Source organism: Dicentrarchus labrax, unplaced genomic scaffold (genome assembly GCF_905237075.1).
Source record: "Dicentrarchus labrax unplaced genomic scaffold, dlabrax2021, whole genome shotgun sequence".
NCBI lineage: Eukaryota > Metazoa > Chordata > Actinopteri > Moronidae > Dicentrarchus > Dicentrarchus labrax.
Genome location: NW_026136711.1, coordinates 24,508,420 through 24,534,578, shown reverse-complemented (window position 1 = coordinate 24,534,578; position 26,159 = coordinate 24,508,420). Strand labels below are relative to the sequence as shown.

At 39.6% G+C, this 26,159-nt stretch overlaps 1 protein-coding gene across 2 annotated transcripts in view; it reads right to left on the bottom strand.

Annotated features, from left to right (window-relative positions):
• col2a1b (collagen, type II, alpha 1b) overlaps nt 1-25,947 on the bottom strand; it is a 46,325-nt gene extending 20,378 nt beyond the window's left edge. The window contains exons 1-25 of one of the 2 annotated variants that reach the window (XM_051414282.1): nt 25,625-25,947; nt 22,106-22,315; nt 20,732-20,748; nt 20,250-20,282; nt 19,435-19,467; nt 19,114-19,167; nt 17,712-17,813; nt 16,870-16,947; nt 14,683-14,727; nt 13,284-13,337; nt 11,724-11,777; nt 10,710-10,763; nt 9,962-10,015; nt 9,806-9,859; nt 9,477-9,521; nt 9,309-9,362; nt 9,050-9,094; nt 8,824-8,877; nt 4,859-4,957; nt 4,539-4,583; nt 4,201-4,299; nt 4,031-4,084; nt 3,572-3,679; nt 3,167-3,220; nt 1,507-1,605 (exon numbers count right to left, since the gene is read on the bottom strand). In XM_051414282.1, the coding sequence (XP_051270242.1) occupies nt 1,507-1,605; nt 3,167-3,220; nt 3,572-3,679; nt 4,031-4,084; nt 4,201-4,299; nt 4,539-4,583; nt 4,859-4,957; nt 8,824-8,877; nt 9,050-9,094; nt 9,309-9,362; nt 9,477-9,521; nt 9,806-9,859; nt 9,962-10,015; nt 10,710-10,763; nt 11,724-11,777; nt 13,284-13,337; nt 14,683-14,727; nt 16,870-16,947; nt 17,712-17,813; nt 19,114-19,167; nt 19,435-19,467; nt 20,250-20,282; nt 20,732-20,748; nt 22,106-22,315; nt 25,625-25,715 (1,689 nt within the window). In that variant the 5' untranslated portion in view covers nt 25,716-25,947. The remainder of the gene's footprint in view (nt 1-1,506; nt 1,606-3,166; nt 3,221-3,571; nt 3,680-4,030; nt 4,085-4,200; nt 4,300-4,538; nt 4,584-4,858; nt 4,958-8,823; nt 8,878-9,049; nt 9,095-9,308; nt 9,363-9,476; nt 9,522-9,805; nt 9,860-9,961; nt 10,016-10,709; nt 10,764-11,723; nt 11,778-13,283; nt 13,338-14,682; nt 14,728-16,869; nt 16,948-17,711; nt 17,814-19,113; nt 19,168-19,434; nt 19,468-20,249; nt 20,283-20,731; nt 20,749-22,105; nt 22,316-25,624) is intronic. The other variant, XM_051414283.1, reaches the window with a different exon arrangement.
• Between the last annotated feature and the right edge of the window lie 212 nt (nt 25,948-26,159).

Genomic DNA, 26,159 nt, shown 5'->3' with positions numbered 1-26,159 from the left:
TAGAGATGACTAAGAACTAAAATATGAATGAGAGCACACTTCAGTACACTGCTGTTAATAGGCACACAACAGGTGCATTTTTACACTCCCTCTGTAGTGATTGCACACACTTGTGATGCTGTTGGGAAATGAAATCATTCTAGACGGAAGTAGAAATGGTGTCCAGTTAAAACCATGTATCTGCAAAATTGGTAACTGCATTTTTCAGATAAAATGAGGGATTAAAGGGTTAAACAGATTTAGAGATTTCAAGTTGTTAAAGAGGAACTCCACCTATTTAAGAATACATCTAAAAGTCTTGGTGAGCACTGCTATACACGTGAAAAAAGTTTTATAAATACGGCCTTTTTGTGGCCCCAGAGGTCAAATTAAAAAACAAAATCTGACCTCATGTCCGCTCGAGGCTAGCGGCTCAAGGCTAAATTAGCTGCTACCAGCATAACACACCCAAATCTTCAACCAAATTGTCAGCGATCGAGTTGTGTTGTGGGTAATTTACGCGCTTTGACAAGGAAGATGAATGTGTGGAATAAAAAAGATATCATCAGTCCAAAAATGCTACAGTGCAATGCTAAATCAGTGGAGTACTCTTAACGGAGAACTGGCAACTGTTCCAAACTGGAACCTGAAAGATGAGGGTGTTTTTTTAATTTAATTTTAATTTAATTACTTTTTTTCTGGGCTTTTTAATGCCTTTACTTGATGGTGACAGCTTGAGATACGCAGGATAGGGGGGAGAGAGCGAGGGGACAACATGTAGCAAAGGGCAGCGGGTTGGAATCAAAATGCTGCAGTAAGGACTTCATCTTTAGTACATGGGGTGCATGTTCTACCAGGTGATCTACCAGAATGCCCCATTAGAGTTTTTTTAATGTCAAGATTTAGCTGGTTGCATTGTGGGGAACCTACGATCCAGCGTTTTTGGATCTCGACCCACACCATGGACTAAAACTCAATTCATTTGTATCTCCTAACTCACTGGAGCACCACTTTAAGTGTTCCTTTTGTCCTTTTTTTTTTTTTTTTTACTTATTCTCTACTAAATCAACCATTGAAAAACCAATTTGATTATCTAAAAAATACATTGTCACAAAGCAGAAGGCAGACAGCCTTGAGCTCATGACAAACTGACTTTTTAGAGATACGTGTTTTTCACAAGACAGCAATGTGGTCAACTGAGAATAAAAATACAGCAACAAATTAGGATGGTTCCCAGACCTTCAGCTAGACAATACTTTGTTAAATATTATGACAAATGTATTATTGTCAATGTGCAATCTTCTAAAGAATGGATCACATCTGACATTGTGTGTATTGTACTAACACTGATCTGTGTCACAATTACACAGGTAACAACGTCAAATAGTAAAGCTTTACCTAGTAAAGATATATTGGAATTCATCTAAAAATCACTGATTATTTCCTTTTCCCTGCATGTTTAACAGCACATTTCTGAAGGTCAGCAACATCCAGATCCATGGTACTGTAGGTAAAGGACATGCTTACTCTGGCACCAGGCAGACCAGGTTCTCCAGGACGGCCAGGGTCCCCGTTGGCACCCTTGGGACCACTGGCACCAGAGGGTCCACGCTCACCAGGGGCTCCCTGTGTTAGGAGAGAGAATAAAACAGTTGGTCACTCAACTCAAGTCAATCACTAAGGAGGCAACACTTCAATTCTCAAACCGCAGAGGAAATAAGTTTCCCTTTTAATAATGTGAGTTTCATTGACCTGCTGGAGATGAGAAGATTAAACTCTGACAGATTCATTTCGGGATAAATGAAATTGTTCAGGGGAGATAATGTTAAATGAGAGGCTGGCCTTTGCCGACACGGGACATGTAGGTCACTAGTGTGTGACGGGTTTCTGAGCTATGCTGCCATCTTGTGGCCACGTCGTGGAGTTACATGTATCACTGAACTGATGAAGAAACAGGAGTGTTAGGAATCTCACTCTATGATTTATTGTTCTTCATTAACTCGTGTGTGTGGACCTTGAAGAAGCAATCCACTTATTACGCGCTTTATCAAACACATTATATCAAAACTGTACACCGCTTTGTGCAATATAGCTTGATTTAAGAATTATTATGAGTTAATGAGGTAAAAAATGATATCTCAGAGATGTCATCAGTATCAGGGATAACTGAGTTAATAAAATGCTCAGTGAAGTCTTGCCAAAATAATGTTTGTCCAGTTATTTTTTCTCTTACCACAGTGTAGTCAGATGTGACTAATGACTCAGTTTTGTAGTAATTCCAATTCAATATTTTTAGGTATAAGATAGATGGTCTTTTTCTTTATAAATGAATGCCTCTGAAAGACATTCTTAACCTCTGGGTTTTTTTACATGTATAATCCTAACATGTACTCAATTGTTTTGGTCTTGTAACAACTATATATCAGACATAAATCTAAATGGATATGGTCTCTTATATTTAATTATCGTAATAATGCACAGAAGCAGCATCTGAGTGCTGGAAAACTATCTTGCTTTTTTGCCCAGTTTGTGTTAAAATGGTAGGTCACATGCACACGTTCAACTGCAAGTGACAAAAGAAAAATCCTATTCCTATACAGGCCAGTTTGAAGCCCAAAGAGCGCTGAATGTCTGCTCTCTAAAAAGTGCTATAGCAGAATTCTGCAGAGACGTACAAAATGTTAGACAGGTAGGTTTTTAAGTTCTGATGACACTACAGTTAATCACACTACCAGAATAGTAAGAGCTTAAAGTATCTTTTCTGTGGTTGGATTTAAAGGTTACTGAGTCAAATTGAGTGAAGTTGAATTATAATATGTGGTGCTGTAATTTTTGAACAGTAAGTCCTAAAGTATGTGACAACATTGTGATTAAGTGACTCAGAAATGTTATTTTCTCACTGCAGCAGTCAAACACAAATATAAACCCAATAGGAATATTGGACCATCATTGTTAATAGCAATTTCCAAATGCAATAAGCAGCAGATGGTATATTAATTGTCATTTTCACAGATTTACCCCCGTGACTATTGATGCATCAGCTGCATACATTTCCTTATCTTCCTCTGCCAGATCTGTAGCCTCTAAAATCATGCTATTCATTTTTTCTTTCAGAGCAGATTTTCTGTTCCTACAGCAATAATAAAGCAATTTCTCAGGAATGGGTGAAACTGTGATGATACCTCACCTTGAGACCAGCCAGACCGTCTTGACCAGGGAAACCACGGTTACCAGGGGCTCCCTGGACAGAAAACACAACAGCAGAGTAACAGTTATGATTATAAGAACAATATCTAAGTCCCTGAATCTAACAGTGGGGGCCAACAAAATATTTTAAATTTAATTTGATGAAAATTATCCTCATTAAAAATTTAGTTTGCAGTTTCACTCTTATCAATGTTATCTCCAAATGTGCAATAAACATACCTATACAATTCATCACTGGTTCATCAGTGACAAAAACATTCCCATAAGAATTTTTTGGGACAAAAATATTGGCCAACCTCTGATCTATAAATCTACACCAGAGGAAACCTGTTCTTCAACAACAACATTTAATTAACCTGTTTTAAAACAATATGATGTTACTCACTCTCTCTCCAGGAGGTCCAAGCGGTCCAGCAGCACCAGGCTCACCCCTGGGTCCTCTCTTGCCCTCTTCTCCTTGTGGGCCGGTAGGTCCCTGAAGACCAGCTGGTCCCTGGAGAACACATCCGTAACATAACATGTTATTACAGGAAGAAAAAAAGACCTAATTTGACTACTGTAACGATTGCACATGCAAAGATTAATGTGAGGAATTCAGCACCAGGAAGAAAAGCTCATGAATATTTCTCAGTCGACATGAGAAACCCTCAGAAGTACTCAGTCAGTTCATGTAATTTAATTTGAAGTATCTATAATCTGTTGATTAGAACATTTAATTGATCTCAGAAGTGGTTGTTATGCACACTTATTGTTTGGCTAGATACAGTAGATTTCAGTATTCTGATTTAGCTGAATAGGTGAACAATTAGAGAATACAAGGGCAATAAAATAAAATAAAACTCACAATTTCTCCTTTGGGTCCAGCCTCTCCCTTGAACCCTGGAATACCTGGGTCTCCCTACACAATAATGGACAGACAGACGAGCAGCAGGTTGTTACCATCATTTCTGTGCCACATTATTATTTGGAACATAAATGAATGATTAATTAATGAATGATTCAGTGAGTACATACAGAAGTTCCTTTGGGCCCAAGAGGTCCAGTTGCTCCTTGAGGCCCAGGAGGCCCACGAGGTCCAGGGAAACCAGGAGCCCCAGCAATACCAGGAGCACCCTACAGAGAAAGAGAGAGAGAGGGAGAGACATGACATCAATCGGCTGGTTGAACACTCTCACACGTCTGAATGGATGTAGTCCACAGTAGGATTAGACAGGCAAATTATGTGCAGTGATGATTGTGATCCCTTCTGAAACTGAGTGTGTGAGAAAAACAGCTGCACTTCTACTGTACAATAAATGGGAAAATACACAGTCAGTGGGTGGCAGAAATACAAACATGAGTTTAACACTTACAGCTGATCCTTTGGATCCGGGGATACCATCAGTACCGGGGTTTCCCTGTAGAGAAAAAAAGAGACAAAGCAAGTGAATACACTGCAACAATCATATTGTTCATTCATTGTTATGGGAGTGATTGGTGTAATGTTAAAATATGTTGTCATTAAGAGTCTCTCTACAGCTCAGTTCCCTGTACGATTTATAATCTGAAAACTGTCAACAATAAACCATTGCACTGCCTCAACATACTGTGTATCATGACTTTTAGGTCATGCTTTGCTATAGTTAATTTACTATGTTTTCCCTTTTAAATGCATGGTTATAGCATCACTTACAGAAGCACCAGAGGGTCCGGGTGATCCAGGAGTGCCAGACTCTCCACGGGGTCCTTGAGCACCCTCAGGTCCACGAGCACCAGTAGGACCAGCTTCACCCTGGTTAGCAACAGAACAAAGAGAAATTTAAGTACATATGATAATTGACAATCAGCAAAAAAAAAATCCTACAGTAAACAAGCCACAGAAAAAGTAGAATGCTGGTGGCAATACATTTCCCTTATAAATTAAAAAGTCAGTTATTTTTTGCCAACAGGCTGCCACAGGTCTGATATTAAACAACGACAAGGTCATGTAATAGGAAATAAGAAGAGATGGGATTCAACCAGAAGTTTAACTGAAATGACATAGCTTTTTATCAAATATGTGCTCAAACATGCAAAAGACTGGAGACTTTATGTGTTAAGACGCATTTATACCCTAAACGTAGAAATGTACATATGGCAATGAGCTTGAAGATTTTAAAAAATTAAGTTATAAAACAGCAAGAAAAAAAAGAAAGATAGGAACTCATCTGATAGGATTAGCTGAGATGGACATACGCTTTTATCTAGGATCTACCTTATAATGGGGAAAAACTTTTTAATATTAATAAAAAATAATATTACAGTGTAAGGTATACATTTAAAGACACCCCAATATTGCAAATATGTGAATAAAAAACAACAACAACCAAAAAGAAAACTTAAACTCTGATAAATGAATGGGGTCTAATACTAAACCTGAATGTAAGATATCAATATTGCTAAGCAACAAATTATTGACAGTTCAGGCTGCTAATCTCACATGACACTTACAACTAGTTCAAACAAGACACCCACCTAAGGCTATTCTATACTCCTTGCCTTGTTGATCATTACAGTTTAGCTAAATTGAATGGAAGTAATCCTTCTTCCTGCTGTGACCATGACTCCAATCACCACTGTCACATTTGCTATCTAGCTACCTCAAATGCCAACTTAGGCAGGTTACTGAAGGGGGAACACAAATCGACAAGGAAACAGACTTGGACACAACACTGGTGTTGCCCTCTAGTGATGGCCAAAGCAGTTCTTTTCAGTGTACTGAATAATTAGAATCAGTTCATTAAAAAAGTGACCGTTCAGTGCTTGTAGTCCCACTCACCGAACTGAAACATGGCGGAACATTCAGTTGAGCTTGCTAAAGTGAACTGATAACGGTCGCTCATGAAGCCAGTGTGTTGAAAAAGTAGATTTAGAAGACACCGTTTGCAAACTGAAAGCTGCAATAACAGTCTTACCCTATTATTTAAAGCATGTATATTATGATGAAATTGAATTATTAAATAAAATATTTGTTAATACTTCCTACTTCAAGACTTCAAGGGAGAGGCTTTAGTGACTGTTTAGCACTCAGTGCTCACATTGACTGTGTTGGACGTTCTGTGAATGAATCACTGATCATGCACCGTTCCCTTGCAGTGAAAGGACCTGAGACACCACATATTAAAAACTATAAAAAGGTGAAGGGATTTTTTTTTTAAATTTAGGCATTGTCAGCTGTAACCTAGCTCTTTTTTTAAATGCATTAGTCTGACTGAGAGCTCAGCAGATTGTTTCAGGAACACTGATTCAAACCAGAGTTTTACAGTATTTGCTGTTTCGGCTAATATGTAGGCTACACTATGTCATGAGTAGATCTTTTGCCCGTTTGAGTGCTTCTGGCTGCAGATGCTGCTCTACTTTGGCTACCTGCTTATTTTTGAGTATTATTTTTTATTTATAGTGAATTTGTTCCTTGTGGTTCATTTTGGTTGTGCATTGTGAAGCTGCAATGCTGTAAGTTTACATAGTGATTGAATATGTTGTTTCCTCCTTGCTGCTGTTGTTTTGGGGACCTTATGTTGTCTTGCACATTGCCCATTTATTCACATTATTTCCCTATATGAATATATAAACATTTTCTTCACACACAAATTAAAGTATTGTGTTTATGTGTGACATCTTGCTCCTGCTGCACTCATTGCTGACACACCACCAATGTATTGTCATTCTACATTTCATAATAAGAAATTGCCTTGATTGATTTTAACATTTTAACAGCAACATAAGTTAATAATTATCTGTTTCTTAGCCTGCTGATGAATATTAAACTGGGTTCAGGTTCATCTCAATTCACTAAATATTATGATGAGGTCAGAGCATAAACATCAAATTATTAACTCTGCACACACTACTGACATAATAAATCTGAGTTGGCTGATTGAAATTGCTTCACAAATTGCATATTATTTAATTACTTAATTCAAGAAAAACAAACAAATAATTGCTTAGAAACACATTGGTGTCACACACCACTAAAAAATTGATTTCAATACTTACATAAAATAGTAGCATTTAAGTGAACTAAATAATCTATTGGCTTCTGTTACAACGTGTGCTATCCAAATATGGGTGCATAATGTTTCGCAGACCTTCTGGTTCAGTATAAAAGTAGGACTCGGGCCACTGTTCAAAGGAACTACAGACGCTAGTCAGAGATTTAACCATACTGGTGGTATGCAGCTTTTTCAGCATGTTGGTGAATGGCATTCCTTTGCTATTGCTGCAACTTTGTAGAATGTGCAGACTCAATAGTATGACATAATAGAGTTTGTAAGTGTTTGTGAAAATGGTGGTAGTGTATTAAATTATTCTTTCCCCAAAGCCTACTGTCAATGCCAATATTTTACTGGCTCTAAATCTAAGGAGAAAAGTGGGGCAAAAGGAGAAGCATCTGCCAGTTTCTTTAAAGTTATGGAAAAATTCTCAGCATTTTAGAGGCGGTAGCTCAGCTGTAGTTAAATTATATAACATGCTGAGACTCAATTGCTTTCAGTAAAAGATGTCTAGGTTAAATCTTTTCAGCTCAGGAGTACGGTTTATTCAGTTGAGGTTCAGATATTTGTGTTGTTTCAGTCTTGCTAGCTATTTTATTGTGTTAGTCTTGGGTCCTTTTTACTGCACAGCATTGCTCAAAGAGGAAGAGACTAAAACGAGGCTGCATTTCATGAGCACTCAGGCAGGCTCCTGAAGGTACAGTACAATAACAAAATGAGATTTTAACATTCCTCACCATGGGAGACTTCCCATGAATAGAATATTACAAAGTCGCACATTCACACACATTCACACACAGGTTCACAAACTCTCCCGTAGACCAGCATAAAATGTTTAAGGGTGTAAGACGATACAGCACATAAACACACACACACACACACACACACACACACACACACACACACACACACACACACACACACACACACACACACACACACACACACACACTTTCACATCTTGAGCTGAGTTTGCCTTGATTACTTCAAGGGGTAACTCCTGGATTTTGTAAAGAGATACTCCACTTGTAATTCCTAAAAGACTTCCCAAACTATCAAGGGGCTCACAGAAGAAAAGCAAACCACCAGCACTGGGCCCTCAAGCACAGAACTGAGCCTGTCTGCCATGCAGCAGGAATAAATCACATGGAAAGTAGAGAGGGAAAAGAAGAAAAAGACAGTGAGAGAGAGTGAGAGAGTGAGAATAACACGTTTAAACCCCCTCCTCCCTTATTTTCCACACAGATGAAAGGTTAAAGCACTTTTCAATGCAGACCAGCTCTCTCTCCGGTTTCACTAAAGCATTTCAACTTGTCCCCACAAAATCCTCCTTGAGCTGTGTGCCGCCATTTTCTGAGATATTAACTTTTTATTTGATTCAATAAAGTCTTATTCCAACAACACAGAATTCACATAAAACACATTTTTGCACCTGTTATACAAACAGCTGTTGTTTTTTTAGAGAGAAAAAGTCCAACTTATGAGGGGCAATGTTCCATTATGTTGGCTATTAGCTTTTCTCATAGAAAGGAAGGGACTGGTACAGACAACACAGTCACAGGATAAACACAACAAAAGTGAAGATGAAGAGAAAGTTGGGGTATTATTTAGTTAACTTGTGACTCACCTTTGAACCAGGAGAGCCAGGGAAGCCTGGAGCTCCAGAAGGACCGACGGGGCCCTACAGAGAAAAAAGACCAGGTGTAGAGGTTACTATCATACTGCAGTCGGGGGTTTTATGTGGAGAAGTGAGGATGGATTTAATCTACAGTATTTCTTACTCAAAGCAAATGATGAAAACGAAAAAACAAACAAAAAACTGATGAAAATGAATTTAAACTAATTATACTTACTGGGGGACCAGCAGGACCGGGCAAGCCATCATTTCCGCGTGCTCCCTGCATAAACAACACATTATCAGCACATGGCATCAAAACCTTCGGTCCTATATGTTTTTATTATTAATGGGACATAAATACTTTTACACAAATCAGGACACTACCTTTGAATTACAGTATACTGTAAAAAATATGCTCCCAAACTATGTAGTAGAAACTAATAAAGCAAAGAGAAGCATATAATCCAAGTTTTAGATAGAAAGATGACACTCACAGCAGCTCCACTGGGTCCAGGACGTCCTCTCTCACCAGGCAAACCACGAGGTCCCTGCATGGGTGAGGGGGAGGAGAAGAAACAATTAGTTTACAGTTATAACTTAGACTGGATTGTACATCTTTTTTTTTGTTTTCATGTGTCGTTGTGATGTCAAGAGGTACACACCATCGGTCCAGGAGCGCCATTCTCTCCAGGAGCACCAGACTCACCCTAAAGGGAGGAAACAACATTTAGCTGTTAGTATGGCAAGGCAACCTTAAATAAGCAACCTATGGTTTGTAATCTTGGCAACAACTACTCCTCCTAGAGTCTGTATACATTGTAGTTTGGTGGAACACTTAACCAATTGACTCACTCAAAATCACCTCATAGCAGTTGTTATTTTACTTTTACTTGATTTACCACCGTCAACATGGAGAGACATACAAAAAACAGTGAAGCGGTGCCTTAATTAACAAGGACACAGTGGATACACACACAGAATAAAATCCTACCTTAGACCCAACAGCGCCAGTCTCTCCCTTTGAACCATCAAGACCTGGATAACCCTAAAAAACAGAGCAGAGATGGTACACAGTTATAAAAATGATCATAAGAACACAACACAATCAATAACCGAATTTTCCTGGAATCATTAATAGACAACTCACTCTGTGTCCTTTAATGCCAGGCAGGCCAGGAGTTCCTGGGAATCCACGAGCTCCCTGTGATACAACAGGAGAGATAATGCAAGAGATTAATACACAGCAAAGGGAAAGAAGACAAAGCTAAGAGTGTAGAATAATTTTGCTATCAAGATTTCCTCCACTGGATGGAACAGGTTACATCGAGGCAGACTTCCCCCAAAGACTAAAATGTTTCAAACGAGTTTTAAAGTTATTTCCATTAAGTTGGAATTATCTATTTAAAGCAAAACTTTAGTCTAGGTTTGGCTCCAGCTAATACTGGCCACATGGGATCTTCAGACCAAATAAAAAAGCTCTGATTCTTGGCTTGAGATGATAAATGACTCCATCTGAAACTCATAACATAATTATAATGAAAGTAATTTACAGGTTTGAACTCAAAATATAGAAACACTCTGTCTAGTAATCCATCAATACTGTCAGTTATGCTGCTTTATTGCATAATCAATGTAAAGTAAAATGTAAAAATACACTGACAAGATGAGATAATTATGTTATTTTGAAGTGAGAGCATCACTACAGTGTAACTGTATGTGAAGTCTGTTATATTAAAGTTCAGATAAAGATTGTGTAGTTCCCCCAAATCAGATTATCTATAGCCAAATAATCTCCTTCAGTCTGTGAGCTGATATTAGAAACTCATTTAACTTAAAATTACATTATATCAAAAGAAACTCCCCACAGTCAAAATCAACAGCCCGAGATATCTCACCTGAGGTCCAGCAGGTCCGCGCTCGCCTGATTTGCCAGGTTTGCCAGCCTCCCCCTAAAACAGAAAAAGTTATATGAAAAAAAGGTCGGACTCATACCCATGGTGAGCTACCACGGCGCTCCCATTATGTAAAAATGTTATTAAAAAATAATCTATAACTGTCATGTAAGTTCTCCTTTTAAAATATAAAATTCTGAACTGTATATTTAATGCTAATGTTGGTGTGAGAGGGAGGACTCCTAGTGGACACATTGTGACATGTCAGGTCTGCTGCCATCATGTGGCTAAAAGTAGGAATTACATTTTTATGTCTATGGCCCCAGTGTCAGGAAAATACGAATTTCAGAATAAATGAAAAACACTAAATGAAATAATTGAACACATTGGCTATTTCACAGACTAAAACAGGTAATTAATGCAAACTCCATTAGTGCAGCATGAGTGCTGTGTTTGGTCACAATAACCAACTACAAAAGACAGGTCACTTCAATGTCTGATCTACAGTCTGACATAGATGGCCATAATAGCATACATATTGTGGTATCGTCAGAGTTGCTGGGTTAGCTTAGACCACAAATCCTGTATTTTCTATGGTAGTATAGCAGTAATAATACTAAACTAAAAATGCTGAACACTGTAGAACACTTTGAAAGACCAAAAAGATGTTGAAAATTACATTCAGAGCAAAATGATACACAAAGGTAGAGCAGTAAACTAGAATAATTAAGCTGAGCTTGCAAAAATACTATGAGGAGCAAACAGAGACCATTAAAATCAATTTATAATGGAGACACTGTGCGATATAATAGTATCATTAAAACAAATGAATAAAAATAAAATTGTGAGAATTTACTTGTCTTTCTGGTGGTTTTAGATCAAGTTTAAAGGACATTCGGCGGAGATATTTTACAGAATACAGCCACAATAGGTGATATGAGGACAGTAATTTAGCTTCACTAAATAATGTATCAGACTTTTCAGACATCCTAGTGAAGTTAAGACAGATACACTTACATCATCTCCAGGTTTTCCAGAAGGTCCAGGGGGGCCACGGGGACCCATGGGGCCCTATAAGTAAGGAGAAAACAAGCAAAGGTGAGACACAGTTTCCTTTTGTAACCAACAGAGGGCAACATTTAGACTCCTGCTCTTTCACTTTACAACCAGCTCTACACTTCAGCACATGACTTTAATTACCATTTGAACTGTATAAGTGATCCTTGCTTTCTAATTAAGGTGAACCTCTTTGTGTAAAAGCACATAAACTGAATTACATTCCAACAGTGTTACGATTCTTAATCACAGTATTTTCCAATGACAGGAAATCGGAATCAGAAGGATTTAGAGGAAAGATTAGGCAAAAAAGATTGGAACAAATGCTTTGATATCCTTATCCAAAATCCTCAGTACAAAGTTCAGATGTTTCCATCTTTGTTCTTTCTGTCTGCCAGTTTCTTTCTCAGCTTTCTCACTTAATGTGTCGATAGGACTATTGGTTCTGTCACTATTTTTTCCATCTAAGTGACCTTTGTCATTCTTTTTCTGTTAGTCTGTCTTGACTAAGCAGGTGGAAATAGAGACAGAAAACTTGTTGAATTAAACTTGAATAAAACACTGACTTGCAATAACATAAGGGGGATGACATATTAAAAATATATTTATTTTCCTTATCCGAATTAGGTAATTTAAGGCAGCTTGTTGGTAATTTTATGCTCAGATGGAATACACCGTCTTGACTCAGTGTGATTTCAAAGACTAAAATTATCTCAGGTCTTCACAAACACTCGACCAAAACTGTGACCTTTCTACAACTGTCAAGTTATTTTCTGGAAGGAGGCTTGATTTTAATCGCACATAATGATGTACTGGAGCACTTTTAGAAGAGAGGCCACCTCAGAGGCTGCACATGTGAACTCCACAGGAGCAGATTAACAGAGCAGAGGGGGAGACCCTGCATTACCGACCTGCTGAGGGAACGGGAAGGACAAGGGAGGGTGGGTAGTCTGATTTCTGGAAGTTTCCTTAGAGGTAAGTCAGAGTGGAAACTACACAAGGGGTAAGTAAGGATAAAGAGGGGTAGAGCTGGGGCAGCAAGGAGGGATAAAACTAAAAGCATGGTCTTTGGTCTGGTAGGGAATTATTGGAGGAGAAATATAACACGGGTTTGAGACACTGTAAGCATTGACTGAAGAGGGTTGTAAATGTTGAAACTGAAGGAACCAACCGGTCAAATACAGATGGATACAGACGTTAGCGGTGAGCAATGAAAGGTTAGAAAATGTGAGGAAACTTTATGGGAATGCAGTATAGCTATGGTGAGGTAGCAGTGACTAACGTTTCCACATAAAGAACAAATACAATATGGATGTGATGATCACTACACTATAATATGTATATTATCTAGTTGTGCCACACTATTTTTGACATCTTTTAAAAATTCAAACAGACATGAAAGTAGAGAAAGAAGGAGATTAAAAAAGGGAGAAGAGGTTTATACTATGCTTTACAATAGAGAAAGTATTTATAATAAACTATGTATTGTGAACTGGAGCAAGGACTCTGTGGGATACTTACAGATTGTCCGGGCTCTCCAGCTTCTCCTGGGTTGCCTTGGAAACCTTGTGGGCCCTGGGAAGTAGAAAGAAGAGACGGGCTGTTTAATGAGAGTGAGACTTTTTTATATGCAATGTCTGAGGGGAGGTTAAATAAATATAAATTAAAAAAATAAATGAAACAGAACATTTTTCGCCAGGGATCTAAATGACCATTTAAATATTTTTATATTTTAACAAAACAGCTCACTGGTTTCATCTTCTTAAATTAGATTTTTTTTCTATGGTTTTAATCAACTTCTATGAATAGCTTTGGGTTTTGTACTATTGGTCCAACAAAATGAGCAAAAATAAGCATTTTTTTTTTTTCTACTATTTTCTGAAATTTTATAGACCAAACAATCAATAAATCCAATTATAATCAATTATTTGAAGCGACTGAAAATAAATCATTTGTTGCAGCCATACATCTTGTAATGGCAACTGTCATCGTGTGGCAACAATTATATACACACTATGAACATGATTATGTAGTAAATCTGTGTAATTTGTAGATCTTTTAATGGCATATCTTAATTTATAGTTTAAAATGAAGAGTTAGTTCAATATATACATCCAACAAAATCAAGTACATATGCACCTGCAGCAGTATTGAGTAAAACTACACCAACAGTTATTACAAAGCTACTTCTTTGTAGCACGCTGCATCTCTGTGTCTGATTGTCTACGTTACAAACTGCAGCTTGCTCAAAATTACACTACTTCCCTACATCTCTTTAGACAATGTCTTCCTTGTTTGAGTCTTATCTACAAGCAGTCAAAGGTGTCCAAGTTGAAAATCCTTCCCTCCAAATGTGGGCTCAGGGTGAGTAAAACCATCAAGTTGAGGCAAGTCAGCTGGCATTGCCTACAACTTAATAGCTTTACTCAGGAGGGCTGAAAGGGCTACAGGTGGAGCTTGGTTGCGAGTTAGAGCAAAAAAAAAAAGGCCGGGTGTTTGTGGAGGCGTAAGCCCATAGGCTCTTTGAACGGTAAACTGACAGGTGTTCAGCAGTATGTCCGGATTGTGGCATAGGAAAAAGCCCTGCAGCCTGCAGCTGTGAGACCAAAGTATCCATGTGCCACCTTCCTCCGGAAAAAAGCAGACAATCGCACTTAAAATAAGGCTGTGTGTAAACACTGATCTCTGTCAGACTGTGTCATCCACACCTTGGTGGACTTTTCATTGCCACTGGTCATTTTGGGGTCATTGTTGTTATTACTCGGGGGAAGTAGACAATCTCTCATATGTACACACAACATCAAGCATGTTACAATTATGAGATTTAACCCAGAGTATCCTGTCTGTGACCGAACACAGGATCTCATCTACAGGTGCAACCCGGATTGTGTGTTGTCTGTGGCATACAGGAGGTACTTACAGGTGCTCCGGATGGGCCAGGTGGTCCTCTGGGACCCATAGGGCCCTAAAGGGAAAAGACAAGAGACACAACATCAGACTGATGACAAATAATCACATTCTCCACTAATACAGACAGTTTAAACTACAAAAACACATAAAACAAACTAGTGCGCAATTATCTATGTTACATTTTGCAGTTCTGAGTGTGGGTGTTGAGAGGAAAGAACTCATTTTTGTCCACTTGAAGTTATAAAAAAAAAATATCACCTGCTTTGCCCTAAAGCTACAAAAAACTCAGCAGCTCTACTTGTCAAATCCATAAATCGTTTGAAATTCCTCACTGGCATTTTCTCTTGCTCTCTATCCTTCTCTGTTTGCTGTCAACACCCCTCTTCTTCTTCTCTCAGCTTTTTTTCCCACCTGCTGTGTGTTGCTATAGTTCAAAGGTCACCAGCGGTAGTCCTGTACTCTTAAGTGTTTGAACTCTACATGACACCTTGACATGGAGTGAAAAACAACATAATGCTGAGCTGTTTGGTTTCAGGGAAATGTCTCATCCCTAAATGTTTCAGGCATCAGAACAGGAGGTGAGATTTCTTCAAGTAAATTCTCTCTGTCTGAACCTTAATCTGCTCTGCGAGAGCTTCTGGTTGGAGTCACACGCCAAAGTAATTTTTACTTCAAATTCATGCACCACTGCTCAAGAAGAGAAAATCACATTCTGTGGAGGTGATGAGCCAAATCCCCTGCTTGCTTCTTCTCTCTGTCTGCCTTTCCATCTCACACACACAAAACACACATACACAAAGAAAAAAACAGCTGTAGAAGGAATAATGGGACTGTAACAGTTGGCGTCAATAAATTCTTCAGTGAAGAAAAACGCCTTGATTCAGATTACTTGTGACAGCTTTCCTGTTGGATAAAAACATATTCCTTTCAGTAGGCTCGCTTTTATAAACCCATATTTTAGCATCATGGTTATACTTAAAAAAATCAGGGATGGCAGCCAAAGAAAACGTCACAGCACGATACACAGTGGCCCTCAGAAGCGAATGAAAGTCACTTTTCAGTGGGTGTGGGAAGCCTTTACCACAGCGGGTAGAAACGTATCAATGGGGCTCTATATAATCTTCCGGACTTCTGAATGTGTGTTTGAGGGACATGCATATGTGTGCTTATGTGTGTGTGCATACATTTGAGTAAGAGCGTTGTTTGAGTGTTTGATATGTAGGTGTACGGATATGAGTTGGAGTTCCAAGTAGGTGTATAAGGGGTTATAAGCTTGACTTGAGATTTAACAGCAGTCTGTTCTTTCACTGCTCTCTCCCCCAGCAGGCTGGCAAATGCCAAAGTAAATGTGGGCTGGCTTCAAAAAAGGACCCAGTATTGTGGCGAGCTCTCAGACAGACATGTTGAAGGACAGTCAGTAGGAGTGAAGCCACACAGACTGCTGCTAAATGAGGGGATCTGATCAAATCCAGCCGCCCCCCCGCCACCCACCCACCCACCAACCCTCATCCTGGTGTCTCAAACCTCTGTTGGGCTGAGACACTGCCAAGCTGCTCTGCGGTTCCCTAAACCAAAATAGCTCCCAGTGTGCTCCTCACTCCATGACAGCCATGCCAGCTAGCCGACAGCAGCAGCAGTTTTTCATGGGCTTGAAATATAATAACCAACAATGGCTGTTTCCCCAATTTATAAAATTACCCCTCTGTACTGAGGTGTTCATTTTCCATCAGGACCCAGAACTTTGTAGTTTCTTTTCTCCAACGCAGGGGGGTGACTTTTTATCTCTATGTTTTCCCCACAAAACCATTAACAAAGGAGGGGACAAAAATCTCTGGGATTAGTCTTGAATTGGTAGTCTTCCTTGTATCCTCCCATCCTTGATTATTTTAAATCCTTCATGGGTATCTCCTGTCCTGGTGACAAACAATGATGATGATGTGTCCATCTTGTAGTCTCCATTTTTAATAACCATGTGATGCTTCTCTGGTTCATGTAAGGAAGTCGCTTGCGCCCCACCAGGAAGGTAACATTTTTTAATGGGTCTTCAGGTGGAAAGAGAGTCTGTCAAATAATTTCCCCCTGCGCCTGACCCATCCATGACTGTAGCATCCAAGCAGATTCATAAGCAGCCGACTGTAAAAAAAAAAAAAAAAAAAACACATGGAAGTTGCAGCAGGTCTCATCATCGCTCGCTCACCATTGGTCCTTGCATCACACCCATCTGCGCTCCGCCGGCCTTCTCGTCGAAACCACCAGCCATCTGAGCAGCAAAGTTCTGGAAAAGGCAAAAGAAAAGAGCATTAAGAGTGGTACTATGATATACAAAGGTTGTTTAGGAGCCCTTTATATACATTCAAGATGTCACACTGACTGCAGGTTAAAGCAAAATGAAAGGCCAAATAAAATAAATGTATAATATTATTCGAATACTTCAACTTACTCAACTTCATAAGTGAGCTTTGGCTATGTTTCAGTGTCCATAATGTAAAATTTAAGTATTTATCTTTGGGGCCACATGTGTTGTCATTGATTAGCAGAGTTTGGAGGATGTTGTGTCATTTTGGCAGGAGAGAGGATCAGCTTTTAATAGTCATCAGCTTATTATGTGAATCCTGATGCAGACAGAGGAGGGACAGAGGGCATGTGAACATTTTTCATTTCTCTTGCCTTTACAAAGAGTCTCCTTGTTCCCCCCCAAAAAGGCTCCTTCCTTTCCCCTCCCCAAGTCTATCACACTGCCTCCCACCCTTCCAGCTCCCCTCCCCACAATCTACCTCCTTCTTTTCTCCTACAAAGAATGAGAGGCATTCGATCTATTCTCTCTCTCTGCATCTACTTGCTGTTGTCTTTTTGCCTCCTCCCAGCGCCAGCTATTTCCCTCATCTTTTGTGCTCTTAGGATTCTTTCCTTGCTCCATTTTCTCTCTGCTTATTCCACCCAGTCAAAGTGAAGCCATTCTCGGCCTTGCACCAGTGTTCAACCTGTCAGCTCTAATGTCTGCAGTGAATGCGAACCCCCTACTTGTCATGGGATACTTACTCCACCAAGGCCAGGGGGTCCATTAGGTCCTGGAGGTCCAGGGGGGCCGGGGTTTCCGGGGATGCCAGGCTCACCATCTCTGCCGCGGGGACCAGGGGTTCCCTGAAATATATAGACAATATTACAATTAATAAAATGTATTCAAAGGACACAAGAACATGACCTGAAAACCCACGCTGAAATATTTAAATGTCTTGTTTTCAAGTCCAAAACAAAAATATATTCTCTTTAAATCAAAGACAAAAACAAAAAACAGCAAAGATTCAGATTTGAAAAGCTGGAACCAGTTGATTCATATCAATAATCCATTATTATTTTTCGTTCTACTGAAATATTCAGCTTATGTTTATATTTTTCCATCTGCAATGAATTACATATCTTTCAGAAAAAATCATCCTGTTTGTTGTAATCTCACTTTACAACTATAAACACACCAAGCCAAATACCTAGACTTTCTTATCATATATAGGACAAGAAAGCGTTAAATAATAATTGATAACTGATTAATTCCAGGCCTTCATGCCAATATTTGAGCACAGTTGTACTTTGGATAAATTATTGCACAGTTGCTGGCAGACGAAACACCACTGGACTACATTTGTCAGATACTGTTGACAGACATTGAACCTTCTCCAAACTGCACTGACGGTCTACATGAGGGAACTTGACAGTGATCCATCAGGACTAAAGTTTGTCTTTTTTAAATGAACCAATCATTTAAAGGTTAAAAATCTCATAAAAGATCGTTAACACTTACACCATGGCTAAATATACAAAATAAAGATTTTTTTCCCTTACAGCTTGTAGAGTATGCTGATGATTTATCAGAGCAAATCAGACTACCTGGCATACCTCTGAGCATGTAGTGACAAACTACCCTGCAAGGGGATCCTGAACCAAAGAATTTGCTGAACTCCTAAAAGTCTGCTTAACCTCTGCTAGCCAAAAACTGAATCCACCTTGTGCTTAAATCTACATAAACAAGATGACTACACGACATAAACTCCTCGCCTGCAGCCATTATCACATCCAAGTGTTGTTACATTAAAGCAATGATCAAAGCTGGGCGAATGCGGTGACACATGATTTCCAACACTGACTGACTGAGGCCTCAGAGAGACGCAGTGTCCGACAGTCCCACATCTGTTAAAAAACCCAGACCACACAGCCTAATGGAAACTACACATGACTAGTTAGACTGAGCTGCTGCTCCATGAAAGGCTACCATTCTGCAAACCTGCATGCTATAGCAGATACCCCGTCCACCCACCTCACCCCCAAAGACCAAAAGCTCTCAGATTCTATAGGACATACTGTATTTCTTCAGGGAGTAGAGTGTGGGTCTTGCTTTTGGCGTGAAAATGGCAAGAGAGGGGATTTTATTTTATTTTTTCAAACTGACCTTCTCTCCCTTATCTCCTCTTGATCCGCGGTTTCCTTGCTCTCCTGGTGGGCCCTGTTGAATGGGAGACAGAGGAGTAGTCAGTAACTTCAGGTGTTTTCTCAGAAGAAACAGCTGTACCTTGTGAACTCTGCTACCGTTAAAGTCAGATCAGTTTCCATTTCCTGTCACTGCAACTGGCAATTAAATGTAATACCTATATGTTTACTCCAAGTGCAGTGACTTTCTATCTAGAATTCTCAGTACATAAAGCAAATAGTAAAAGCTTTTCAAAGAGCAGAAAGGAAGGAAAAATGTATAAATGCAGGAATTGGTGCATACCATTGGGCCAGCTGGTCCTCTTGGTCCTACAACCTGGACAAGTAAAGAAAAGAAATCTGTTATCTTTGGTCAAATGTTATCTTTGAAGTTATATTGGAGTGCACAAACTGAGTACTCTTTATATTTAGGCTCACTACTAAAGCCTACATGTAACAGATGTATTTACACACGTGAGGTTTAGGTCTCTTTTCACCTGGGGGGAGGGGAGGGCATTATCTTTCTCCCATCAGAGCAGGCTTGCTAATTGCTAATCTCTTTGGGCAAAACATTATAAGAAACATACAATAAACAATGCCTTCTTATTTCCTGCCATGAACTCTTGTATTCCCTCAGAGGGGTAAAGCATTTCCAGGTGCAGCAGCAGCAGAAGCAGGGACTTTACTTTCCCACCCCTTCTTCACTGGCCTATAAGGATCTTTATGGAGGATTGTATGTTGGCCTTATTGAGCTTGGCTGTCTTCCTGACGAGTGGGCTAACAGACCTGCCTCCTCTCTCTTTGACTCACTCCTTCTTTCTTTCTTAGACGTGGTGGTGTTAAGACCGAGTTACAGTATAGGGATAGTTTGCTAAAAACTGTGCTGGAATGTAACTAAGCACATTTACTTAAGTACTGTACTTCAGTACAAATTCAAGGTATTTGTAGTGTACTTACACACATTTATCTGGCAGCTTTCATTACTGGTTACTTTGCAAGTTTAGATTTTACACACATATGATGAGCTTATAAAATATGATGCACTAGTATAGATTATAAACATTTTCAAATGAAAAGGATGGTAAGTTGTATTTTTAGTGCTGAGTGGTGTTGACTTACATCGGTAATGTCTCCTGGTTCACCTTTCTGGCCCTGATGTTGAACAGACGAAGCATAAAAACAGCAATTAGGATTAGAACAGAAAAAAGTTTTCTTTCAGTTATGTCTTCTCTTACACATATTTTGCAACCCTGCCCCTAAAAGACCATCTGAGAAGCACATCCGATGGGAAATTAGCAACTTTGAAGAAAGCTGGTCAGCAGAAAAATGTTGAGAATAAGTTTCCCCTACAGTAGCATTAGACACACAAATTTGGCCCACAGTGTTGAGGAGGAAATAACTATCATCCATGTGGCAAAGCTTTTTCACATCACAAGGTTTCATCTAAATCCATAAACTACCGGTCCTGCAGGTCTGATATCAGTCTGGGATACATACAGATTTAATTGCAGGTGCTTTACACACGCACAACATCATGATCACACAGACATACAGACATACAGACATATCCACACACAGCGTTTTAATATCCAGTGTCTCACCTTAGCTCCAGGTGCTCCTGTTATGTGGTCAAGCGGGTTCAAGGGGAGAAATAGATCACAGTTAGCAAACAGATAACACACAGACAATCCATGAGGGTTATACAGTATTTCCTAGAAACCCAGAAGGTATATGTGCTGATTGTATTTTCCTAAATTAAACTACTCTAAAGACCACCACCAAATCATGTTTGTAGTACCCAAAGAGCCCATCAGGATTAAAAAAGTGTTGGTTGTTTCACCATCTTAAGAGCTCAAAGCAGAAGCAAAGCAGCTGCAGGTAAAAGGGATGATAGAAAGACAGAAAAGAATTTGAATATCTTTTCAGAACATTAAATCTGATGTAGGCCATTTCTATATTTCGAAGTATTGTAATAAGCATTATTAAGCAGCAATGTTGATAAATTATGAGTTTGCATATTCTTTAGGTAGGGCTGGGTGTCAATGAGAAATTATTGTCTAAATACCAGTAGTATTTGGACGATAATTTTTGCCTCCATAATAGTCGGCAAAATGTTGATTTACATCAGGAACTATCTTAACAAAAATCAACTAAACAAGATCATGAATATTCAATGCCACCTTTCAGTACTTGACAGTGTTGGTAATCTGAACACATTTTAGTCAGTACAAAAAAAGTATTGAATTTCGACAGCCAGCCCTATTTATAGGTGATTGATAACTTAAAATGAAGCTGTATATGTTACATACTTACTGAGCACTTCATTTAGCCTTAAATGGAAGATAAGTACTTTAAAAAGCATTTTAATCCACAAGCATGCATTGTAAACAGTGACACTTCTGATTCCACTAATGCTCCTCAACTGACTTTGTTTATATTTCCAAAGCTGACCAACGAGCTCCTTGTTTATCAGGAGGTGATGGCAGTTTTAAAAGTGGCTCCTTCAAAAAGTCTCAGTCGAGTTTCGCAGTTTTTCTTGCCATCAGATCTGCAGAAATCCACAGAGAGGATATAGAGTAGAAATGTGAGGCCGTGTCTGCTTGACTGAGGTATTTCCTTAATGATTCCCACATGTTTTCATGATACTCAGGGAAGGAGAGAGTATTCAAACAAGATGGGGCCAAGGTGAGCCAGCGATGGAAAAATGACGTTGAGGTAGCATTTCACTGAAATCTGGTCAGATGTGTCACTGTTATTGTGTATTTCTTATCATTTGTTTGATTTGGGGACAGAAAACTGTATTCAAATCAAAGGCTGACAAATAAAGGCCTGAGTAAAGTTAAAGAGGTTTAACTGCACCTGGCCAACCTTTGATTAATACCAAATGGTCCATGTCTCGTTTTCTCCCCAAAATAAACAACATGATCTCGTAGAGTAATTTATTTATGAGAGGTGTGAGATAAATAAATTACGACCAATGGGTGGAGACTGGTCAGCTGCACAGATGGGGCAACACTCTCCGAATGGGATTTCAGGTTTGGGGCAGTCTTTTAGCTCCTCGCAGACAATTTCATCACACAGGACGGTTCCAGTGTCACACACACAGATGCGACAAGGCTGTGGTTTCCATACATCCTTGTCGCTATAGCGCTGTCCATCTTGTATACAGCTTAAAACATCCTCCTCTGTGTGTGAGGTCATAATAAAGGCCCGGGCAGGTAGATGGTGGGAGGAAAAAGGAGATTATGCATCAGGTATGAAAATGTGTTACTCATAAACAACAACTATTGTATTTACTGTAAGTCATATCATGTCTATGAGATAAAAAGCAAACTAAACCATGTTTTGTTTAGGTGGCAAACACACTAACACGCATTAATAGGTCCTCCAAAGTATGATTAACTGTCTTACACAGTGGCAGGTGTCAACAGAGAGACTTAAACTGTGCTCATATACATCTTTCTAGCAGAAAACAAACCTCTGTTGCCTTTTGATGACAAATTCATCAACATAATTCGTAAAAATTAAGTGTTTCACAGTGGCTGATGGACTTAAGGAGTGTCTACATTATGGATGGACCTAATGATTATTTTCATTATTGATTATTCTGCCAATTATTTTCTTTATAATTTGATAAATCTGTCTATAGAATGCCAGAAAATTGAACCTGGTGAACCTTTGCTGCATGTCACCCCTGTCACTTTCCCCACGTTTGCACGTCTGCCCGTTCAACTGTCCACTATCAAAGAAAGGCCAGAATATTCAAAGAGTAACCTAAAACCCTCCACCCCCCCAAAAAAAACCTTGTGCCATCATACTGTTTATCAATAAGTAACACTGAGTCCAGTAATTAAATTAATACAAACACGTGCAACCTCTCAAATAGCCACAGGATGGCAGTGTAACATCACAGAATCACAGTGAAGCTGAGCAACACCTGCAGGAAACCTCCAATAACTTCATAGGAGCTGGAGACCATGTGCCTAAATTCCTCGACAAGTTAAATATAGGGTGAGTTTACATTGCGGGAGACACCCTAATTTACTGCAAAGGAGACAGACTTTGCATTCAGTAAATGAAAAATGTTTGGATAGCACAGCTGAACGTGCTGGAGGTGGAGCATGTTTCAATACAGGTACTGTACTTGGTCTAAATTACACCATTCAAGTAAATTTAACAATGGACTTAGTAATCAGCCATACTCCTGTTCATTTTCCAGTCTGGCGGCGCACTAAAAAGTCAACAGAAGGCCAAACAGTTGCTCAAAGAAATGCTCTGATTGGAGCCACTGAACCTGTACCCAGGGGTGAAAGTGGTTGACACACCAAAAGGGAGGCCTCTGCTGAGGGTTTGAGAGGAGAAGGAGCAAGTACAGTAGCTATATTTACCTTAGAGTGCTGCTTAAGTCTAGGTAACCTAACGGACCTCAGCAGCAATGAATGAGGTCTTTCTGGAAAGGGACAGAGTGGGCAATTCACAAACTATTGCCTTGTATAAACATGGGGCACATTTTTAACCCCATCTGGAAGCCATACCTGTGTCAGATGCCAATTCAAACACATCAGAGAAAAGAAAATGGTCACCTTTCATGCACATACCTTGCGGTTTTAACATTTAGTTTTACAGGCCTGGATGCACTGTCAAAATAATGCACCTGTCATTTCACTGGCTCAAATATGAAAGATTCTCCTGATATGTGATAGTCTGGGACAAGGACTCCTCTGTATACTGGAGAGCTGATAGAAAGCTGGCTTTTCGTCACTGAGGATAATTTGTAAGTATCCTCTCCCATGTGTTGGCAGCCATACTGTTTTCCAGGGGAGTAAAATGCACAATGAAAATTGCAAAGTGAACCCAGGTGTACTTGGAGGACAGTACAGTCAACTCTGTTTTCACTGTAACTTTTAGGCCTCTATTTCTCGTCTACCTCTGTCTGATAAACTTCCTGGCCTCCTCGCCTGCATGAACGTTCAGTCAGTGGCCTCAAAACTGTGAGTTAAAGAATGACCCCTGTCCCCTCTGAGTGACTTAGGGCCATTGAGCCTGCTGTGCTGAGGTCAAAATCAGACGTCTTTGCCACTTCAGCGTCTCTCAGAAAAATGCTGAGAAAAGAAGGACTTGCATTATATCCAGGGGCCTATTTCTCTGAAAGGGTAACCTGAGACTTGCAATTGCTTTGCCGTGAGTATTTTTCCCCTTTTTTCTCCTCCCTCTTGGAAAATACACCTTTTTGTTTCTTTAAAAGCTTGGTAAGCTTGACTTATTGTATACTGAGAAGACTCTCAGAATCAAAAAAAAAAAAAAAGTCCCCCTGTCTTATATTTTTCCAATCACCTCTCTCTTGCACCTTGGCTCTGTCTCTCTCTGGGCTGACTGTCACAGCTTATGGGTAATCTTTTAAGCAGATGGAAACCCTGAAATCATATGGAACATTATTTCTGGCCCCAATCTGCTGGCATAACTTCACTTTCAAATGTCTCTTGTGAATACTAAAATAGATAATGATGATGAATAATCCCACTCCAATTTTATTCAAAAAACTACACAGACAGTACAAAGTCTGCAGATATGAAGAAAGATACAAAGGACATTTGATTCTTAATGAAGCGAATATTCATTTTAAAATAATCACTTTAAAACCCCTCTTTATGGAAATTTTGGTTATTAGTGCACCTTTCCGCCTCGACAAGCCAGGATTCGCCTGGATGCCCTCTGACAACAATGGAATGTGAACACTTTTCACCAAAGGCCCTTGAGCCTGACCACCTTTCACTTTGTGCCCATCCCCTCCCCCTCTACCCCTCTATATTAAGTGAATCTGGAGTTAAAAGGAGGGCCTGTCAAGACCCCTAAAGCACCCACAGGTGTCCAGCAGCTTAGCTGAGGAAAGAAGGAAGAGGTAGGGTGAGACATTGGGCTCCACTTTATGGGCATCAAAATTTGAATCTCATGTATGATTTTCGCTTTCCAAACTATATAAGAGAATGTAATCTTCAACGACAGTGAATAAAAACTAAAATATAAAAGTAACTTTAATTACCAAAAATGCCCACAGAAGCAAGAAAACAAACAGCTCCTGCTCTGTGCGCGTTATTCTGCGTAAACCTGCCACATCTCTCCATCCATTGCATCATTTTTACGCACGTCGACAACATTGATATATTGAGTTTTATCACACCTTGCAGATACAGTAAGATCAGCACTCTTGGTAGACAAAAGGTCCACAACTATAATCAATCTCATAACTTTTCATGCAACAGAGTATCCAAATAATCTTGAACTGTCTGTGCGTAAAAGGTGTGAGGGAATAACCAAATCACTCCATGCACCAAAACCAGCTCTAAACTATTCAAAGTTCAGGCTCTGTACTTAAAAATAAACCAATTGCAAGAGTTATCTGACTTGGAAGAACACCTGCTCTCCGTGTGCACCATGATTTCTTAAACTTCTCTTCATTATAGCTCTTGGAAAAAAAACAAAAAAGTGTCACTTACGGTCCTCCTCCTGACATCTCACAACGGCTAATAGACAGACTTGGGTTGCTACAAGTAGCAGTACAGTCCTGGAATCCTTAAAGCTGAACATGTCTAAATATTAGACATGCAGGGCCCTCAAGGGAGAAAGAAGGGTGCGAAGGGAGCAGAGGCTTCTCTCAGTATTTAGTGTTTGTGTCCCCGGTTACAAAAGCCGAACCATTCGAAATTCACCCTTCCCAAAAAAACGATGGGGGAATCCAGCGGCAGGACCCGGACCTGCAGCAGAAACTCAGCACCGACCGCTTCAGGCCAGACGCTGTAGTTTTATGTCCCCGTTGCCTTCAATGAATCTTCGTATATTCCCAAATATCGGCCCGGCCCCTTACCCCCTGTCAGGCTGAAACTCGAGCCCCGTTTCCCTCCCATTTTGTCTCCCAGGTTCCATTATTCCAGCCCCAGACCACTCCTCTCTACACGTGCTGCTACTGAACCCAAAAAACTGAAACTTTTCCCCTTAACTTTGGTGCCCTCCCCCTTTTTCTCCCCTCGCGTT